The following is a 16,682-nucleotide window of genomic DNA, read 5'->3' as shown; positions in this document are numbered from 1 at the left end:
CCTTATCAGACACCCAGGACACACAGAACTCTGCTTTCATGCATCCATTCATTCCTCCATTTAGAAGATATTTATTGATGGCCTACTGTGTGTCAGGCACTTGTGGGCATCCAGAGACCTGTTGAAGATCTGGAATAATTGCTGACAGTGGAACAAGGCCCACGCTCTTTTTGGTTACAGAAGCTGCTCTGTGAACCTATCTCTATGGCCACAACAAGAATGAAGGATGCTTGATGTCTTAAGGGGTTCAGGGCTTGGGTTCTGAGTACAGGGGCCCATTTCAGCTCCCTAGCCTTTAATTTCCAGTCCTGCGTTCTCTTCCAGTGTGTGTTTCCAATGGAAAGACCTATTCCCATGGCGAGTCCTGGCACCCAAACCTCCGGGCATTTGGCATTGTGGAGTGTGTGCTGTGCACTTGTAATGTCACCAAGCAAGAGTGCAAGAAAATCCACTGCCCCAATCGATACCCCTGCAAGTATCCTCAAAAAATAGACGGAAAGTGCTGCAAGGTGTGTCCAGGTAAAAAGGCAAAAGGTGCGTTGGTTGGAAGCCCTGCCTTTGGTTGACCAAGATTCCCCACATAGTCATCCTCAATGTTCTTTGAGCATCAGAAACCTGCCATGTAATTGTAACAGTAATAGTGCTACTAATTGCTAATAAGGAGCTACATTCGCTCCCCTTTTGAAGAGCTGATAAGGTGGGTGCTTGGAAGACACTGACTTACCAGAAATTGGCTGGGGATTTGCTTGTGTCTACCACACCTCTGAACCCATGTAGCCATAAGGACTGAACTTAAACCTTGCTTTTCTAAATCCTAGAGAAGTTAGGTTGTTGTAATTATTAGGAAGGACAATAGCCGCCTCCGTTAATATCACCATTTAACTTGTCAAAGCACAATTACCTCCATTTTCTTTTGCAGACAGGACTAGAAATGGATGAGGTACAGTGGAAGGAGAGTGGGTTCTGGTCCTAAGCTGCTGTGTGACTTTGGAAATGTGCCAGATCAGTTGATATCCAAGCTTCCTACCAGTACTAAAATCCTATGATATTATCATTTCTCTATTAAAGAAAAGAAAATTAAGGTGTATAAAGTGAAGTGACTTGCCCACAGTCACAGAAATAGAAAATAAAACCAAGGTTGGAACCCAGGTCGCTTCCAGCCCATTGTTCTTTCCAGGCCAGTAGAAGATGTGAAGTGTTTGTTTGTTTGTTTGTTTGTTTTAATAAAGGCAATCGATTAGTTAAATGGTGGTTTTGACACATGAGCTAGAGGAAAACACAGTCCATAGTATTGGGGTTGACAGAGTACTGGATTGGTAATCAAGCATTCTGGCCCTGGCTCTGCCACTGGTTTCCTGTGTACCTAGAATGAGTCACTTCACCTCTCTGAGCCTCAGTTTCTTTCTCTATAAAGTGAGAGAGTTAGAAAAGATTTCTTATGGCTTTCCCAGCTCTAACATTCTAGGACTGAGTGAATTAGTCACTTCCAGGCACATGAATTTGTCATTTCTTATGTTTACCTGCAAAGCATTATTGTAAACATAGATTCAAAAAAAAAAAAAAAAAAAGAACAAATGTTTTAAAATGTAGGCAAAGAGTTAAATCATTTATTCAATTTAGGCAATTCCTCATGAGTAGCAGGTAAACACGAACTTAGTCAATGTATATATGTATTTTGAGCATCTTCATGTAGGCCAATGGTTCCCAAACTTCTCTGCACCTTGGAATCCCCCAGAGAGCTTCTAAAAATACCTATGTCTCATCCCCAGTGATTATGATTTAAGTCATTTGAGGTGTAGCTTGGGGTTTGGAATTTTAGAAGACCCCCAGGCCTTCTTGTCTGTAATTTGCAGACAACTTTGGGAACCACTGCTGGAGGCTCCGGTTGGTTTATGGTCTTGCTAATCAAAGTATGATTTCTGGACCAGCAGTGCCTGGGAGCTAGTTAGAAAGGCAAGTTCTCAAGTCCCACCCCAGACCAACTGCATTTTAACAAGGTTGCCCAGGTGATTCCAATGCTCATTAAAGTTTGAGGAGCACTGATTTATAGCACAAACAAAATCTTTCTTAATGTAACAACCTTCATCTTCCAAAGTGAACAGGGGGCAATGTGTGGATAGGAAGGCCAGGAGCTATCTGATATGAAGTGGAGGATTGGAGCATTAAGGTTGATGATGAGAGATACTTAGTAGGGACAGGGAGAGAGCACATTCTGCGGATAGGAACGTGGCGGCCACCCAGCCACTATGACCTTATAACTTCCAAGTTTACCATCTAACTGGAACCCCAAGCCTTTTAGTGTCACTTAGAAGTAGGTCCACCAATACAGTGTTCTCTCCTGTCAAGGGTCTAACACCTAGAATTGTAAAAGTAATAGAACAAGATAATTTCAGACACAAATTAATAGTTACCTAGACTACCCAGGTAAGTTAAACCCTCCCGCTATATAATATTCCAATTTGAATCTCACACCTTCAAACCAAATCCCATTTCTTTGTATGGTTAGGATTGGATGGTTGTAGGTGATTCAAATAAGAGGGAAGGAGTCAAAAGGATGTGAGCACAGGACACAGAACAAGTGTTGCGTTTCAGATTAGTGGCATTTATTCAAATCTTTATGCTTATCTTTTTCTAAAAAAAAATTATTTATTTTAATTGGAGGCTAATTACTTTACAATATTGTGGTGGTTTTTGCCATACATCAACATGAATCAGCCATGGGTGTACATGTGTCCCACCTTACACTCTCTGGCTAAGCAGTTCTACTAGAAATTCAAAGAAAGTGATCAGAGACATACAGATATATACAAACAAGGATTTTTACTGCAGTGCTGTTTACCATAGTGAAATATTAGAAACAACCTGAAAGTCCACCAGTATGGAAATGGTTAAATAAATTGCGGTACATCTGCACTGTGGTGTATTATACAGCCATTAAAAATTACCATAGAACAAGATTTAATGGCACAGAAATATCCTTACAATACATCTATTAAGTACAAAGAACAAGCTACAAAAGAATATGTAGTTATGATCCCACTACTTGTGTTAATGAATAGCATTGATAATATTCTTAGACCAAAAAAAAAAAAAAAAAACTGGAAGGACATATGGCAGAATGTAGCAGTGGCCATCTTAGGGTGACTGGATGATGGGCAATTCTTATTTTCTTCTTTTTGTTTATCTGCATTTTCTAAATTTTCAACAGTAAATGTGTATGACTTTTATAACTAGAAAAAGAAATAAAGGCTTTTATTTTTTAAAACTGCTCTCAGAATCCCAATTGACAATATCTTAAAGAGTCTTATTGACTAAACCTGTTTCTCTGGAAGAGTGGCTTTTCCCACTTTCCTGCACTGCTCAGACGTGTAGAGATGGCAGACTTACTGGGCAACATGGAGGAGAGAGTGTCTTGTCCCATTCTGCCACCTGCCCTCAGTGGGCCACACACAGGTGTCTGTGAATTTTAAGTTTCCTCTGATAGTCATGTATCCCTCCAAGAGTCTCTAGCCACAGAGGTGACTTCAGAGCCTCAAGGGGCATGCACTTGGTCATGCAGCATGCAATCTGGAAACACATATTCAGTGCCTACTGTGTGCAAGACATGGTTCCAGGCACTGAGAATAGGGAGATAAAGCAGACAGATGCAGGCTACTTGCCAGCAATGCTCCTTACATCCTGGCAGGAGACGAAAGAATGAACACAAAACAATAAGGTAATTTTCTGTGGTGCTGAGTACTGGGAAGAAAAAAAAACACAAAGATCAGGTGAATGGGACTGGCAGGGTGGAGCATTTTCAAAAGACTGGTAATGGTCAGCTTCTATGAAGAATGATGTTGAGTAGAGTCCTGAATGATGTGAAGGGGTGAAAAAGGCAAGGTCATGACATCCTCAGCCTCTTAGACAATGACACAGAACACAGAAGAAAAGGAATAAAGGAGTGAGCAGGGAAGAAATTGACAGAAGAAAGAAGAGTAAATTCAGTTATTCATGCTGAGAACAGAAAAGAGAGAAAATTTGCAAATGATTCAGTCAAAAATGTTATTAGAACAAACAATTGCAGGGCCCTCCAGTAACAAAGCAAGGCCAAAATGTAGGATGTGAGTTTCACCTCTCTCTCTCTTTGCTCTGGTGGAGGCTGGCCTTGCTTTATTTATCAGTGGCCATCTTCGGAGTTGTATTGGACTTCTACTGCCTGAAGTTTCCCCAACTCACTCTCAACTCCGCCATACCACCCCAGTACCCAAAATTCCCATAATGACACATTCCTTTTGGGTTATAGCAGGAAAAGCTTAAAACTTCAAGCATGTTTCTTGGGCTGGGATAATACTGATACATCTCCTGTGTCAGTCATCCCCACTTCCATAAGGAATGGTTTCTTAGTTCTGGAGAGCTCAGGACATGAACATTCTCGTGGAAAGTGGTAATGGCCAGAAATGAATTCAGGCATGTCATGCTTCCCTGGAAAGAAATGAAAGTAGGTGAACACGCAGTGATCAGGAAGCACCTTGAAGTGAAGGGTGTGGAATGAAGAGGTTGCCAAGCAGGTAGTTCAAAAGATACAGTCTGTTTATTTACTCTTAATATTTTCATGTGCCAGCCTGGATGAATCACTAATGGATTTTTTTGTTTGTCAATCCCTTGTAGTGAGTAAATTAAGCTCTTGGAGGGGAGGGGTTGTGGGACAGGCTGACTTTTCAGGACACTGGGAGAAATTTTTAGCATATTGTAGGTACTTGCAGTCCCTTCATGGATTTCTTAGGGCAGTTATAGCTATAGCTGGTGAGCAGGATTTAACACATGAACCAGGCTCTCATTCTAAAGCTGGTAATTGATATACAGAGGTTCCTGTATACTCTGTGACCTCTTCCCCCCTCCACTCATTTGGAAAGTGCTAGCACACATCCCTTAATTACCTAGCATTTCACCAAAAAAGACCAGCCCACCAAGTAATTAAATTACTGAAAAGAAAGACAAAAGGGGAAAGTAAGCTTGACTCTAGGATAATCTGCAAATTGTGTAGTACAACCTGGGATCACCCAGAGAAGACTAGGATTTTGTCCTTATAGTGCCCAAATGGTGGTGGGAATGGGAGAGGTAATCAAGTCAGCAAGAGACATGCAATAGCAATTTGAATACAAACTCTAGTCCAGATGCGTCTGATTGGGTAAGAGTGAATCCCCCTAATTAGAGTCACGGGTCCAAAGCACTCAACACCCAATGGTTTCATCAGATATTCTTACAGATGGCTTCTGCACATATTCAAAATCTGTCAGGGTGTCCTCAGCTTTTCTTTGTTGTTCCTGATTTGAGCGTTACACTTTAAATACAGAGCCAAGGAGGGTGTTCATTACAAGGCCAGTAAGAACTTAACTCACTGATAACCAACCAAGGGCAACTTCTTTTGGTAGGGGGCTGAGGAAAGGGGAGCATAGAGCAGGAGGAGTGAGGGGGCTGGTATCCCTATGCCTGGAAGTTGAAATCCAACAATTTAGTTTATACTTTAAATGATCCACAGTTGAGGGATTTGACCAACTTTTTTGTGTCTTCCAACCGTTCATTTGGCATAGTGCACATATGACTAATCTGACATCTAGGTTTTGGCACCGGTGTTGAGCCGGTATTAGCATTCCCCTTGAAAACAAATCAAAGAGCATTCAGAAATGTCAGCCCTATTTGGATAGATCCTTTGGGCAAGTATATGCTCATAAATGAGTGTCATAAATGTTTTCCAAGTATACCTAAATGATGTTAGGGAAGTTAACTGAGGCCTTCCATCAGCCCATTCCTTGGGTCTCTGTTGGCAACACTGAGCAAAGCCAACCATGATCCTGACCAAGCATGGAAAATCCTCTGTTCCCTTAAGTGCCCAGCACTTTTGTATCTGGTCACATTCTTGCTCTTCATGAAGCTCCACTTTTCAAGTGATGGTGGATCCATTGTGGGTTTGGGGCCAGTGTTCTGTCATCACGTGGACTTAAAGGTCATGTGTTCTTTTGTGATCTAGTGACTGTTACAGGGGCAGTGAAATGTTGGTGGGATTTCTATCCCTGTAGGAATGTCCTTATAGATTGTCCACTTTTGATGCTTGTGCAGCGCCATGAATGCTGAGACTACATAAATGCAGAGGTTTGCTCTGACTTTTGGAAAACCATGACAAATCTCTACTCACTTCCTGATTCCAGAAGAACTTCCGGGCCAAAGCTTTGACAGCAAAGGCTACTTTTGTGGAGAAGAAACAATGCCTGTATATGAGTCTGTGTTCATGGAGGACGGGGAGACCACCAGAAAAATAGCACTGGAGACAGAGAGACCACCTCAGGTAGAGGTCCACGTTTGGACCATTCGAAAAGGTGAGCCAGACGACATTAATCTCTTGTTATTATTTTTATTATTTTTTTTTGTAAGGGGGACACAGGGAAGGAGAGGAAGGGTCATCTTCGTTTTTCATCTTCGATTTCTTCAACCTGTTCCCCTGTTTCAGTCAGAAGATTTCCCATTTGCTTAGAAATGAACACATGACTCACACAGTTGCTATTGTGCCCTTTAACTGTGTCCTGGGCTAAAAAGTAAGTATTGACCATAGGGGTTTGTTGTCTTTCTCACACAACCAAGGCTGGAGGAGTGGTTCTTAACCCTGGCTGCACATCAGACTCATCTGGGAAGGTTTTTATATACCAAATGCCTGATCCTACCCACAGAGAGTCTGACTAATTGTCCAGGAGTAGGGATGGGCTTAAGGGTTTGTTCAGAAAGCTCCACAGGTGATTCTGGTGTACAGCTGGGATTGTAAACTTCCCAAATGTAATCTACTATTGTTTCCAAGATGAAGCTCAACAAACATGAAAATGCATTCATTCAGTGCCAAGCAGAGTCTCGAATCATACTGAGACCTCTTGCCTCAAGAAAATTATAGTCTCACTGGAGTGGCAATCCCAGGCATGAGGTCCCATTCCTTTCCTGATTACTCCCATTGACTACCCAAGAAAGCTACGTTCTGTTCATTGTGAACCTACATCTATTCAAATCATCCCATAGCTACAAGACTAAGGCTGATCTAGTCTGGTCAAGTTTTCAAGGAATCCAAGTGTAGAGGTGACATTTCAATTTGGAAATAATGCACATCCTTTTGCAACTGGATCCCACCTAAGGCTCGAGAGTGCTCAAACTCGAGTATGTTTCAGCATCACGCAGGGTGCTAGAGTGAGACACAGCTACCTTGCCCCATCCAAGAAATTTGAGTGCAGTCAGCCAAGGGGAGTATCTAAACACTTGTGTTTCTAACAAATAGTCGGATGATGCTGCTACAGGCAGTACTTAGACCCATCTTTTAAGGAACAACTGCTCTAGTATTTGTGGACCTTTTTTTGTCTCCCTTCTTTCTCAAAAGAACAGGAACTTCTCTGTACCCCTTTAAAAATATGCTAGAACACACATATAAGGCTCAGCACTGTTTATTTTTGCTTTTGACCTAGGAATGTTGGTTTGCCATCTCTTAACTCTTTAGCTCCTTAGTCACCAGGACTAAGCACTGTTCTGTTGGCTCCCCTACTGGCATTGCCCTACAGAGAGGTGTGGATGCTTTTCAACTGGTTACTATCACCTCTAAAGAGCCTGTTGTACACAACACTGGGTCATCAAAGATCTGTGCATGCTGGACAGAGGAAAACCCAGGTTCCATGTCCGCTGCTCCCTGTAGACCTCTGGAGGATTATTTAAGTGGACTGGTAACATTGCTTCTTAACTGCAAGGCAGTTTTCTATTGTTCACATGTTATTCTGATGAAAGCTATTTGGGCAAGGTTGAGACTGTGGAAGCCCGGTTATTTTCACTCTGCCCATTTTTATAAGGGAAAGCAAAAGGAGCTATGATTGTTTCCCAAAGGAAAATATGCCTTCTGGGGAGTTTAGGAAGTGGGATGGCTTCTCCATTTACACAAATGACCCATGTGCAAAGCCTGCTTCAAGTTCTCACTGCTGAGCCAGGGGGACCGCCCAGTGGCTTGGCAGGGACATAGCCAACTCAGACTGGGGTCAAGGGCAGAATGTCTAATACTGCCTTGGGCTACAGAAACTCCAACCAGCACCCATGCTTGATTCCCCGTGGCTTTCCCCAGGAAAGGGTCCCACGGTCAGCAGCTCTGTCTCCCTTATCTCCATCCTCTGGAGAACCAGGGGGAAGGTCAGTGAGCCAAGAAAACAAAAGCAGTCAATGATAACCCTCGAGTCAACCAAGTTCCTGGTTAAGCACATTACACAGCCCAGCTCGAGACTCCTAAGCCCCAGTAATGAGATGATATGCTTAGCTCAAGCAGAAAACAGCATTGCTAATTCCAGATAGCTCCTGACCACTTGCCTGATTTTTCGCTTGGCCTCAGGCATCCTCCAGCACTTCCATATTGAGAAGATCTCCAAGAGGATGTTTGAGGAACTCCATCACTTCAAGCTGGTGACCAGGACAACGCTGAGTAAGTGACAACTGTCTTCACCTCCTTGGAAAACACATCTAGTGTTCCACGTCTTGTCTCCCCAGCTGAAGTACCGGCTGTGTTCTCACTGAACAGGAGCAATGCTCCACATCAACTTTAGAGAGACTATTCTCTCTCTCTCCTCTGGGTTATGAAACCCAGCGTCTTGAGAGGTTCCGAGGTCTGGCCTATCCAGATGTGGAGACCTCACATCTGGAAAGCTATGACCTCACTGGTGGGGCTGAGAGAGAGAGAGAAGATGACTGCATATCGATTCTTGGGTTGTCTCAAAGTTCTGTTTGACTCCTTGGAACTGCCCTGGGTGGTCATGTGTCTTTAAAAGCACTCAAGCCTACTAGCGATTCTCCCTAGGCTTTCTAGGCTAGGTGGAGCCTGGAACTAGATCCTGCTAGGCACCGGGGAGGGTGGGAGGTGCGGGGAGGGGTGAGAGGCCTTCTAAAGGAATAAAAGGCACAGAATTTCTATCCATTGGGAATTCTAATGGGTGAGACAGAACATGCAAGTGCGTTCATTATGAATTAGTATACTTCTGGAGAGTTAAATACCTAAGTGTTCAGGGGAAACTGTGAAAAACAATGAGATGAGAGCCAGGTGTGCTTATTCAGGGAAGAGGTGGGTTTTGAAAGAGAAGGGTGTGACTGGGCAACAGGTCAGGAAATCAGTCCAAGGAGAGGGTACATCCTAAGAGAAGATTCAGACAGGAGCAAACAAGAAATGTGGGTGTGGGTGATGAAGAATCACAAAGGCCACATGGGTTGCACAGAAAGGTGAGACAAGCTGGAGGCAGGAAGTAGAGGGCCTGGAAGAAGCCAGTGAGTTGAGATGGCAGGCAAGGAGCATGGGTACTTGCTGCAAACTTATACACAGTGTATCAAGTGTATGAAGATGGTGCCTTAGAAAGATGTTTCTTGGCTCTCAGATGCATTTATTAAGCATGTATGACTTTGAGAAGCCATATTCTAAAGAAGCCAGTTGTTGTTGTTCCATTGCTCAGTCACATCCGACTCTTCATGAACCCATTGACTGCAGGACACCAGGCTTCCCTGTCTTTGCTTGCTTAGATTCATGGCCGTTGAGTCAGTGATGCCACCCAACCATCTCATCCTCTGTCGCCCCCTTCTCCTGCCCTCAGTCTTTCCCAGCATCAGGGTCTTTTCCAATGAGTCAGCTCTTCACAGCAGGTGGCCAAAGGACTGGAGCTTCAGCTTCAGCATCAGTCCTTTCAATAAATATTCAGGATTGATTTCCTTTAGGATTGACTGGTTTTATCTCCTTAGAGTCCAAGGGACTGTCAAGAGTCTTTTCCAGCACCACAGTTCAAAAGCGTTAATTCTTTGGTGCTCAGCCTTCTTTATGGTCCAACTCTCACATCCATACATGACTACTGGAAAAACCATAGCTTTGACTAGATGGATCTTTGTTGGCAAATTGATATATATGCCACACTAAGAAGTTGTACTTGATCTCCAGACCAGAGAACCCCAGTAGGGGTTTTTAAGCAAGTGAATGATGCATTCATATCTGGATTTCAGAAAGTGGTACTTGCTATATAGGGTGGAAAGTGGGTTTCTAGCGAGAGAGCTGGTGATTGTCTGTAGGAAGCTGTTAGACTGTATTAAGTCAGTTAGACAGAGGAGGAGGTGTCCCTGTGAGGGGTGGAAGTTACACCATCAAGATCAGGAGCAAAGAGAGAAATGAGTTTAGAATGACTCCAATATTAGCAACTTTATAGATTGAATGTAGAGTAATACCATTCACCAGTAGGAAACTGGAGAATGAAAATTGGTAAAAAAAAAAAAAAATGAGTTTTATTTGGAACATGTTTGAAGTCCATCTGAGGAGAGTTTTCCAGTAGGCAGCTGGACATAGGATTGGTAAGGTCAAGTGTTTATTCTGCGGGAGATGAGTAGACAACTAACTGGACGGTAGGAGAATTCAAATGGAGTTGGAAGTTCCTGTGAGTCGGGAATAAAGGAGGCAGAGTCTAGGATCCCATGATCAATAATGTGACTTTTGAAATTATCAATTAATTTCAGAGAACATATTTTTGTTCATACTGTGAGCCAGGCATTGTGCTAGGCACTGGGGCACTTGGAAGATGATTTAAGCAAACTCTTCCCATCACAGTTGGGTGTATAATTACACACAGCGGGTGTATAATGGAGGTAGATGATGTGTTCCTCTGTGTGCAACTGAAGGCAGTGAGTGATGAGATGATCCTGCAGGGTCACCTGGGGACAGAGAAGTGCAAGCCTGACCCTGTGTATAATGTGCCTGTCAGATTCTGGTGCACTGCAGGGCTTCGATGGAAGCTGCTTTCTTACATGACCCATCTCCCCTTTCCCATCAAATCTGAGAGACTAGGGAGAAGTGAAGAATCCAAGTGAGAGAGGAGCAGCAAGATGGGAGACTATAAGGAAGGGGGGACATGATCTCCTGTGGTGAGAGAAAGAAAAGAGGTTCAATGTCAGTTCTGGATTAAGACGAGCTTGCTGACCTTGGACAAGAGGTTCTCCAAGTGGCAACATTATGGGGATGAAAGGAAGACTGATGAGGGTATGCAGGTGGGCATTTTGTTAGGAAGCCTATTTGCCAGAGCAGGATAATAGCAGGGGAAGGAAAATCATGCCCCGGAGGGACCGGGAAAGTTAGAAAAGGGATGGTTCAGAGACATCCAGTGGTTTCCAGCGCTCAGCACATGGTACACGCTCAAAACCGCTTGCTCGGTTAGCATGACTGGAGGGAGGATGGAGAAGTTGGTAGGGACACATTGGAAATGTGGACAGTTCTGGGGGAGGGGGGAGAAAACAGGGACTGGAAGGGGTTAAGGATGCAGTTGTGTTCACCCAGAGCAGAGAGGGGTCCCCTGGTGGATGTGATACTGGAACTCTCTGCAGAGCCATAGGAGCAGGGGAGGCTTGCTAAGGGCGGGATGAGGCCAGCATGTGGGCATAAGACAAAGCAGAGGGGAGAGTTGTTTGTTTGTTTGTTTTGTATATACTAATCAAGTTTAATGACAAGTCAATTAAAAAAAAAAGATTGACTCAGTCTAAAATATATCAGTAGACAAAGCAAGCACTATTTTACCAGTTCTTTGCGAAGGGCCTTCAAGTTTTTATGTTCTCATTCTTAGCATTTAGTATCCATTTAAATATATCTAGAGTGCTTTTATTGTAATTTAATGTATTTTTTACTTGGAGGAAAATTGCTTTACAATGTTGTGATGGTTTCTGCCATATAACAATGCAAATCAGTCATAATTATACATATGTCTCCTCCCTCTTGAGCCTCCCTCCCTTCCCCCGCTCTCACCCCCCTAGGTCATCACGAGCGCCAGGATGGGCTCCCTGTGTTATACAGCAGCTTCTCACCAGCTATGCATTTTACACATCGTAGTGTATGTATGTCGATGCTACCTTCTCCATTTGTCCCACTCTCTCCTTCTGTCACTGTGTCCATAAGTCTGTTCCGTCTGCATCTTCATTCCTTCATTGCAAATGGGTTCATCAGTACCATCTTTCTAGATTATATATATATATATATATATATATATATATATATGTATATACACGTTAATATACGCTCTTGGTTTTTCTCTTTCTGACTTACATCACTTTGTATAACAGGCTCTAGGTTCATCCACTTCACTGGAACTGAGAGGGGAGAGTTTTTGACAAAGGGTGGCAGGAATAAAGAAACGAGCAGTAAACAATCAAGTAACCCAAACTAATATTCAGGCCTCAGAGAGTAAGCCAAGCCCCAGGAATGCACCAGGTACAGGTCCCCAAAGTGCCTTATTTGACCTACTGCCACCTAAGAGCTAATGACCTGATGGTGAAGCAAGTCCTAAATGCTAACTAAATAGACTGTAAAAATCCCAAGAATAACACTTAAGTTTTACTCTTGGGACTCTGACAAATGCTGTGTGTTGAAATGAAGACCCTGTGACCCATGTTCCATATCTGTCCCCAGGAAAGTGTTTCAGGGTCTGCTTTGCTGAAAGTTCGTGAGGCCTGTCTTCGAGCTCCCCTGGCGGATCCGTGAGCATTCAGGGAAGGCATGGGGGCGTCAGCTCTGTTCCTCGTTGGCTCTGCCCTCCTCTCACGTCTCTGGGCCACTTTGTGTTTGCCTTTTAGGCCAGTGGAAGATCTTCACTGAAGGAGAAGCCCAGATCAGCCAGATGTGTTCCAGTCGTGTGTGCCGAACGGAGCTTGAAGATTTGGTCAAAGTTTTGTACCTGGAAAGGTCTGAAAAGGGCCACTGTTAGACAAGACAAACAGTATTGGATAGAGGAAAGCAAGAAAACTTAAGCTGCAGCTGGACTGCAGGCTTACTTTGCTTAAGTCAACAGTGTCCTAAAACCCCAAACTCAAATGCAGTCAATTATTCACGCCGTGCACAGTATAACTTGCTCCTTTATTGGAGTGGTATGTCAGCCCTTAAACATCTCCTCCAAAGAGACTAGAAGAGTTTTGAATTCTCTGTGGGAGGAAGAGGGCTAGGACGCCACAACACTGCTCTAGTGTCTGGGAGAATCACATTTCTTTACAGGTTAAAGAGTAAACAAAACCTCTAGAAAGCTATTCCAGTGAAAGAAAGAGAAGGGAATTTCTTAGTAGGAGTTCTTTAGTACAGAGAAAATATTAGTATGAAATTCTTCTCTTTAAAATTTAGAATGACTTCCCATATTCACACACACACAGGTACACATACACATGTGCATGCGCGCACACATACTGAACTACAGCCTTCATTCTGAGGCACGACTAGTGTAGACTCTCCCCTTCTTTCCCTTGCCTGACTCCTAAGTAACTTGGAGGCAGTTGGCACCCAGGAGGATAAATAAGCAGTTGTGAGCAGAAGGCTGTGCCCTGGGTCTATGATGTGGTTGTTGATGGCACCGATTCTGGGAAAGAATAAGAACACCATTTCATGGCTGCCTTCACTCTGAGGTGGAAAAGAACTTTTACCTTATGGCACCACTTCTCTTTTCACCCTAAACCTCCATAAAGAAGTTAGAATTGAGTAAAACTTTTAGAAACTGAGTCTACATAAAAGAAAATAATTATTTAAGGAAAGAGTTGCTAGAAGTCAGCAAGGTCAGCCATGTGTTTTCAAGTTGACAAAACTCACCAATTAACAGCTCAATCCTCATTTACTGTCCTGAAGTCATAGTTCTCTAGTCCAAAAATTTTGGTTAAATGATGAAATTCTAGAAGCTTCTTAAAAGGGCAGTTTCTCTTCTCCAATTACAGGAGTTGGTTTTTACTTGGCAAAGGGACTCCGTCCTCCCAAGCTTCAGTTAGGAGAATTATCGCTCACTGGGGGAAATGGGGATTCTGATACCAATCCTTATCCTAAGCCCTCCTACCATTCTCCTCTCATGCACCAAGCATGAACCTGAATCATGGATCCCAGTGAGGGCTGCTCCAAAAATGTCTCTTTGCAGCCTAATACCAGAGCCCAAGTGATCCATTCTGAGGGAAAACTATAAATTCTCCACAGTAGGAATCTCAAACCTGCTCTCTAGGTTTATCTCCTCAGGGGGGCCTGGACGAACTCTAGTGAATACTTAAATATTAAGGACCAAGAAATCCCATTTTTCCTACTCTGTGACCATAGGTAAGATGAACATTTTTTTGTTATTTGACACCAATAGGGAAAAATGTAAAAGGTCCAGTCTTTATGGCAACCTGGCATAAAGGAGTCTGTTCTCATCAAAGAGACACAGAGGCCTGGTGGCCAGGCCTTCAGGGGACCAGCCTCTCAGACACATTGTTCTCGAAGAGGGGAGGGGAAGGAAGGAGGACATTCAGAGTATTAGTGGTGGGGGTGGGGGGGTTGAACATTAAGCAGCTGCTGTCTCCCACCCAGAGGTGGCAGTATTTCCATAGCATGGAAACAAGTCATTGGATCCTAAGTCAGTGGTGATTCCCCTTCTGATGACTCAGCCCCAAAACCTTCCCACCCAGGTGTTCTCTGAAAGCTCAACCTGAAGGGAACACCCAGGGAGCTTCCCTAGATAGACTGTTGCCTGCAGGCGCCGGGACACACCTTGGCCAGGCGCCGTGTGAAGCAGGAGCTGGGGTGCTGGGCGAGGCCAATGTAGAAACCCTCCAATGTTGAGTGTTGCAGAGAGAGAGAAGAGGCCGAGCCGCCTGTACTTAGTAGAGAGGAATGGATGTGGTTCTTCTTGTGTATTTATTTGTACCATAAACACTTGGAACAAGCAAAGCCCATAAGTACCACTTAGCAGCTGTAGCCATTTTCTAGTTCACTCATGTAAACAAGTAAGAATAACATAACAGTATTACCCTTTCACTCTTCTCACAGGACATGTACCTAAATAGGGTACTTATTTATGTAGTCACTGTATTTCTGGATTTTTAAATTAATAAAAAGTTCATTTGGAAAAATCCTGTGCAGGAATGTCATGTGACTGAATGACTCTGGGCAGCACAGACCTTGGGCTGGGTAACTGGTGATGGAAGGGCCTGGCTTTTGCACACTCAGCCTGACACCCCTCTCACACTACAGCCTCATGGTTAGGAGTGAGAACTTTGCAGTCAGATGACCTGGGTTTTGAATCCCAGTTCCACACTTAGCAGCTGTGTCAGTCACCCCAGCTATAAAATGGGGATGATAGTGGTACCATCGACCTTTGCCTGCAATCTTGCAGTGAAATTTAATTCCGTCAGTTCATGTTAGGTGATTAAACTAGTGTCTGGTACATAGTGAGCATTTACTCATGGCCATGAATGTTCAAAAATGGCATGGCACTGAAAAGGGCCATTGATATATGGCTTCTATTTAGGCCAAGACATTTAAGAGCCTGGGGACAGAAGGCCATTGACATGGGTTTCAAGAGGGCCTCAATTTTGATCTGCTGCTCCGTGGCAAATTTGCATAGGGAACAAAGTAAAAGTATTGTCACATATTTCCATCCAGACTAGTGAAGTCACTCAGTCATGTCTGACTCTTTGCAACCCCATGGACTGTACCTACCAGGCTCCTCTGTCCATGGGATTTTCCAGGCAAGAGTCCTGGAGTGGGTTGCCATTTCCTTCTCCAGGGGATCTTCCCAACACAGGGATTGAACCCGGGTCTCCCGCATTGTAGGCAGACGCTTTTACCATCTGAGCCACCAGGGAAGACTCCATCCAGACTAAATTCCCTCAAACTCTTAATACCAGCTAAATTAATGCTATCACAGAAGTCAACATACAAGAGATCTGCAATGTAAAATTATGTAAGGTCAGAAAAGGAGACTGTGTTTAGTTGCTCAGTCCTGTCTGACTCTTTGCAAGTCTTTGGGCTGTAGCCTAACAGGTTCTTCTGTCCTTGAAATTTTCCAGGCAAGAACACTTGAGTAGGTTGCCATTTCCTTCTCCAGAGGATCTTCCCAACCCAGGGATCAAACCCCCATCTCCTGTGTCTCCTGCATTGCAGGCAGATTCTTTACCCTCTGATCTATTGGGGAAGCCCCTTAAAAAGGGTATGTGTGACATGGTTAGATAGCATCAATGGACATGAATTTGAGTAAACTCCAGGAGATAGTGGAGGACAGAGGAGCCTGGTGTGCTGCAGTCCATGGGGTCAAAAAGAGTTGGACATGACTTAGTGACTGAACAGCAGCAACAGTAAAGGACACACTGGTGTTAGCAACACAGAGGTCAGTGGTGGTGAAATACTGGGGAAGTGATAGGAGTAGAGGCCAGAAGTGAGTAGGGAGATGAGCAATTGGAAGCAGCAGCTTGAGGCGACCCTTGGTATGCTGTGTTTAGTCACTCAATCGTGTCTGACTCTTTCCAACCCTATGGGCAGTAGCCGGCCAGGCTCCTCAGTCCATTGGATTTTCCAGGCAAGAATACTGGAGTGGGTTGCCATGCCCTCCTCCAGAGGATCTTCCTGACACAGGGATTGAACCTGTGTCTTCTGCATTGCAGGCAGATTTATTTTTTTTTTTTTTACTCACTGAGCCATCAGAAGGTAAAAGAAGTAGCAGAAGAAGGATATGAGGTCAAGGGAAAATTTTTGTCTTAAACATGGGAGATGCTTGGCCATGTCTGAATATTGAAGGGAGGGATCCTATAGAGAAGAAAAGATGGAAAGTGATGGGAAAGTCAGGTTAACTTGCTGTTTGGGTTGCATGAGATGAGAAGCCACAACCCCACACAGAGCCCTTGCCCACAAC

The 16,682-nt window shown here is 43.8% G+C and overlaps 1 protein-coding gene across 12 annotated transcripts in view; it reads left to right on the top strand.

Moving 5' to 3' along the window:
- The window catches only part of CHRDL1 (chordin like 1), a 134,055-nt gene extending 119,151 nt beyond the window's left edge, over positions 1 to 14,904 (top strand). For 7 of the 12 annotated variants that reach the window (XM_059883258.1, XM_059883261.1, XM_059883254.1 and 4 more), the window contains 4 exons: positions 325 to 534; positions 6,186 to 6,353; positions 8,378 to 8,467; positions 12,625 to 14,904. In XM_059883258.1, the coding sequence (XP_059739241.1) occupies positions 325 to 534; positions 6,186 to 6,353; positions 8,378 to 8,467; positions 12,625 to 12,755 (599 nt within the window). In that variant the 3' untranslated portion in view covers positions 12,756 to 14,904. The remainder of the gene's footprint in view (positions 1 to 324; positions 535 to 6,185; positions 6,354 to 8,377; positions 8,468 to 12,624) is intronic. The other 5 variants (XM_059883257.1, XM_059883256.1, XM_059883255.1 and 2 more) reach the window with 3 other exon arrangements.
- Positions 14,905 to 16,682: the final 1,778 nt, after the last annotated feature.

The sequence above is a fragment of the Bos taurus genome, chromosome X, assembly GCF_002263795.3.
Source record: "Bos taurus isolate L1 Dominette 01449 registration number 42190680 breed Hereford chromosome X, ARS-UCD2.0, whole genome shotgun sequence".
Taxonomy (NCBI): Eukaryota; Metazoa; Chordata; class Mammalia; order Artiodactyla; family Bovidae; genus Bos; species Bos taurus.
The sequence above is the reverse complement of the archived record's forward strand: the minus strand, read 5'-3'. Positions and strand labels throughout refer to the sequence as shown.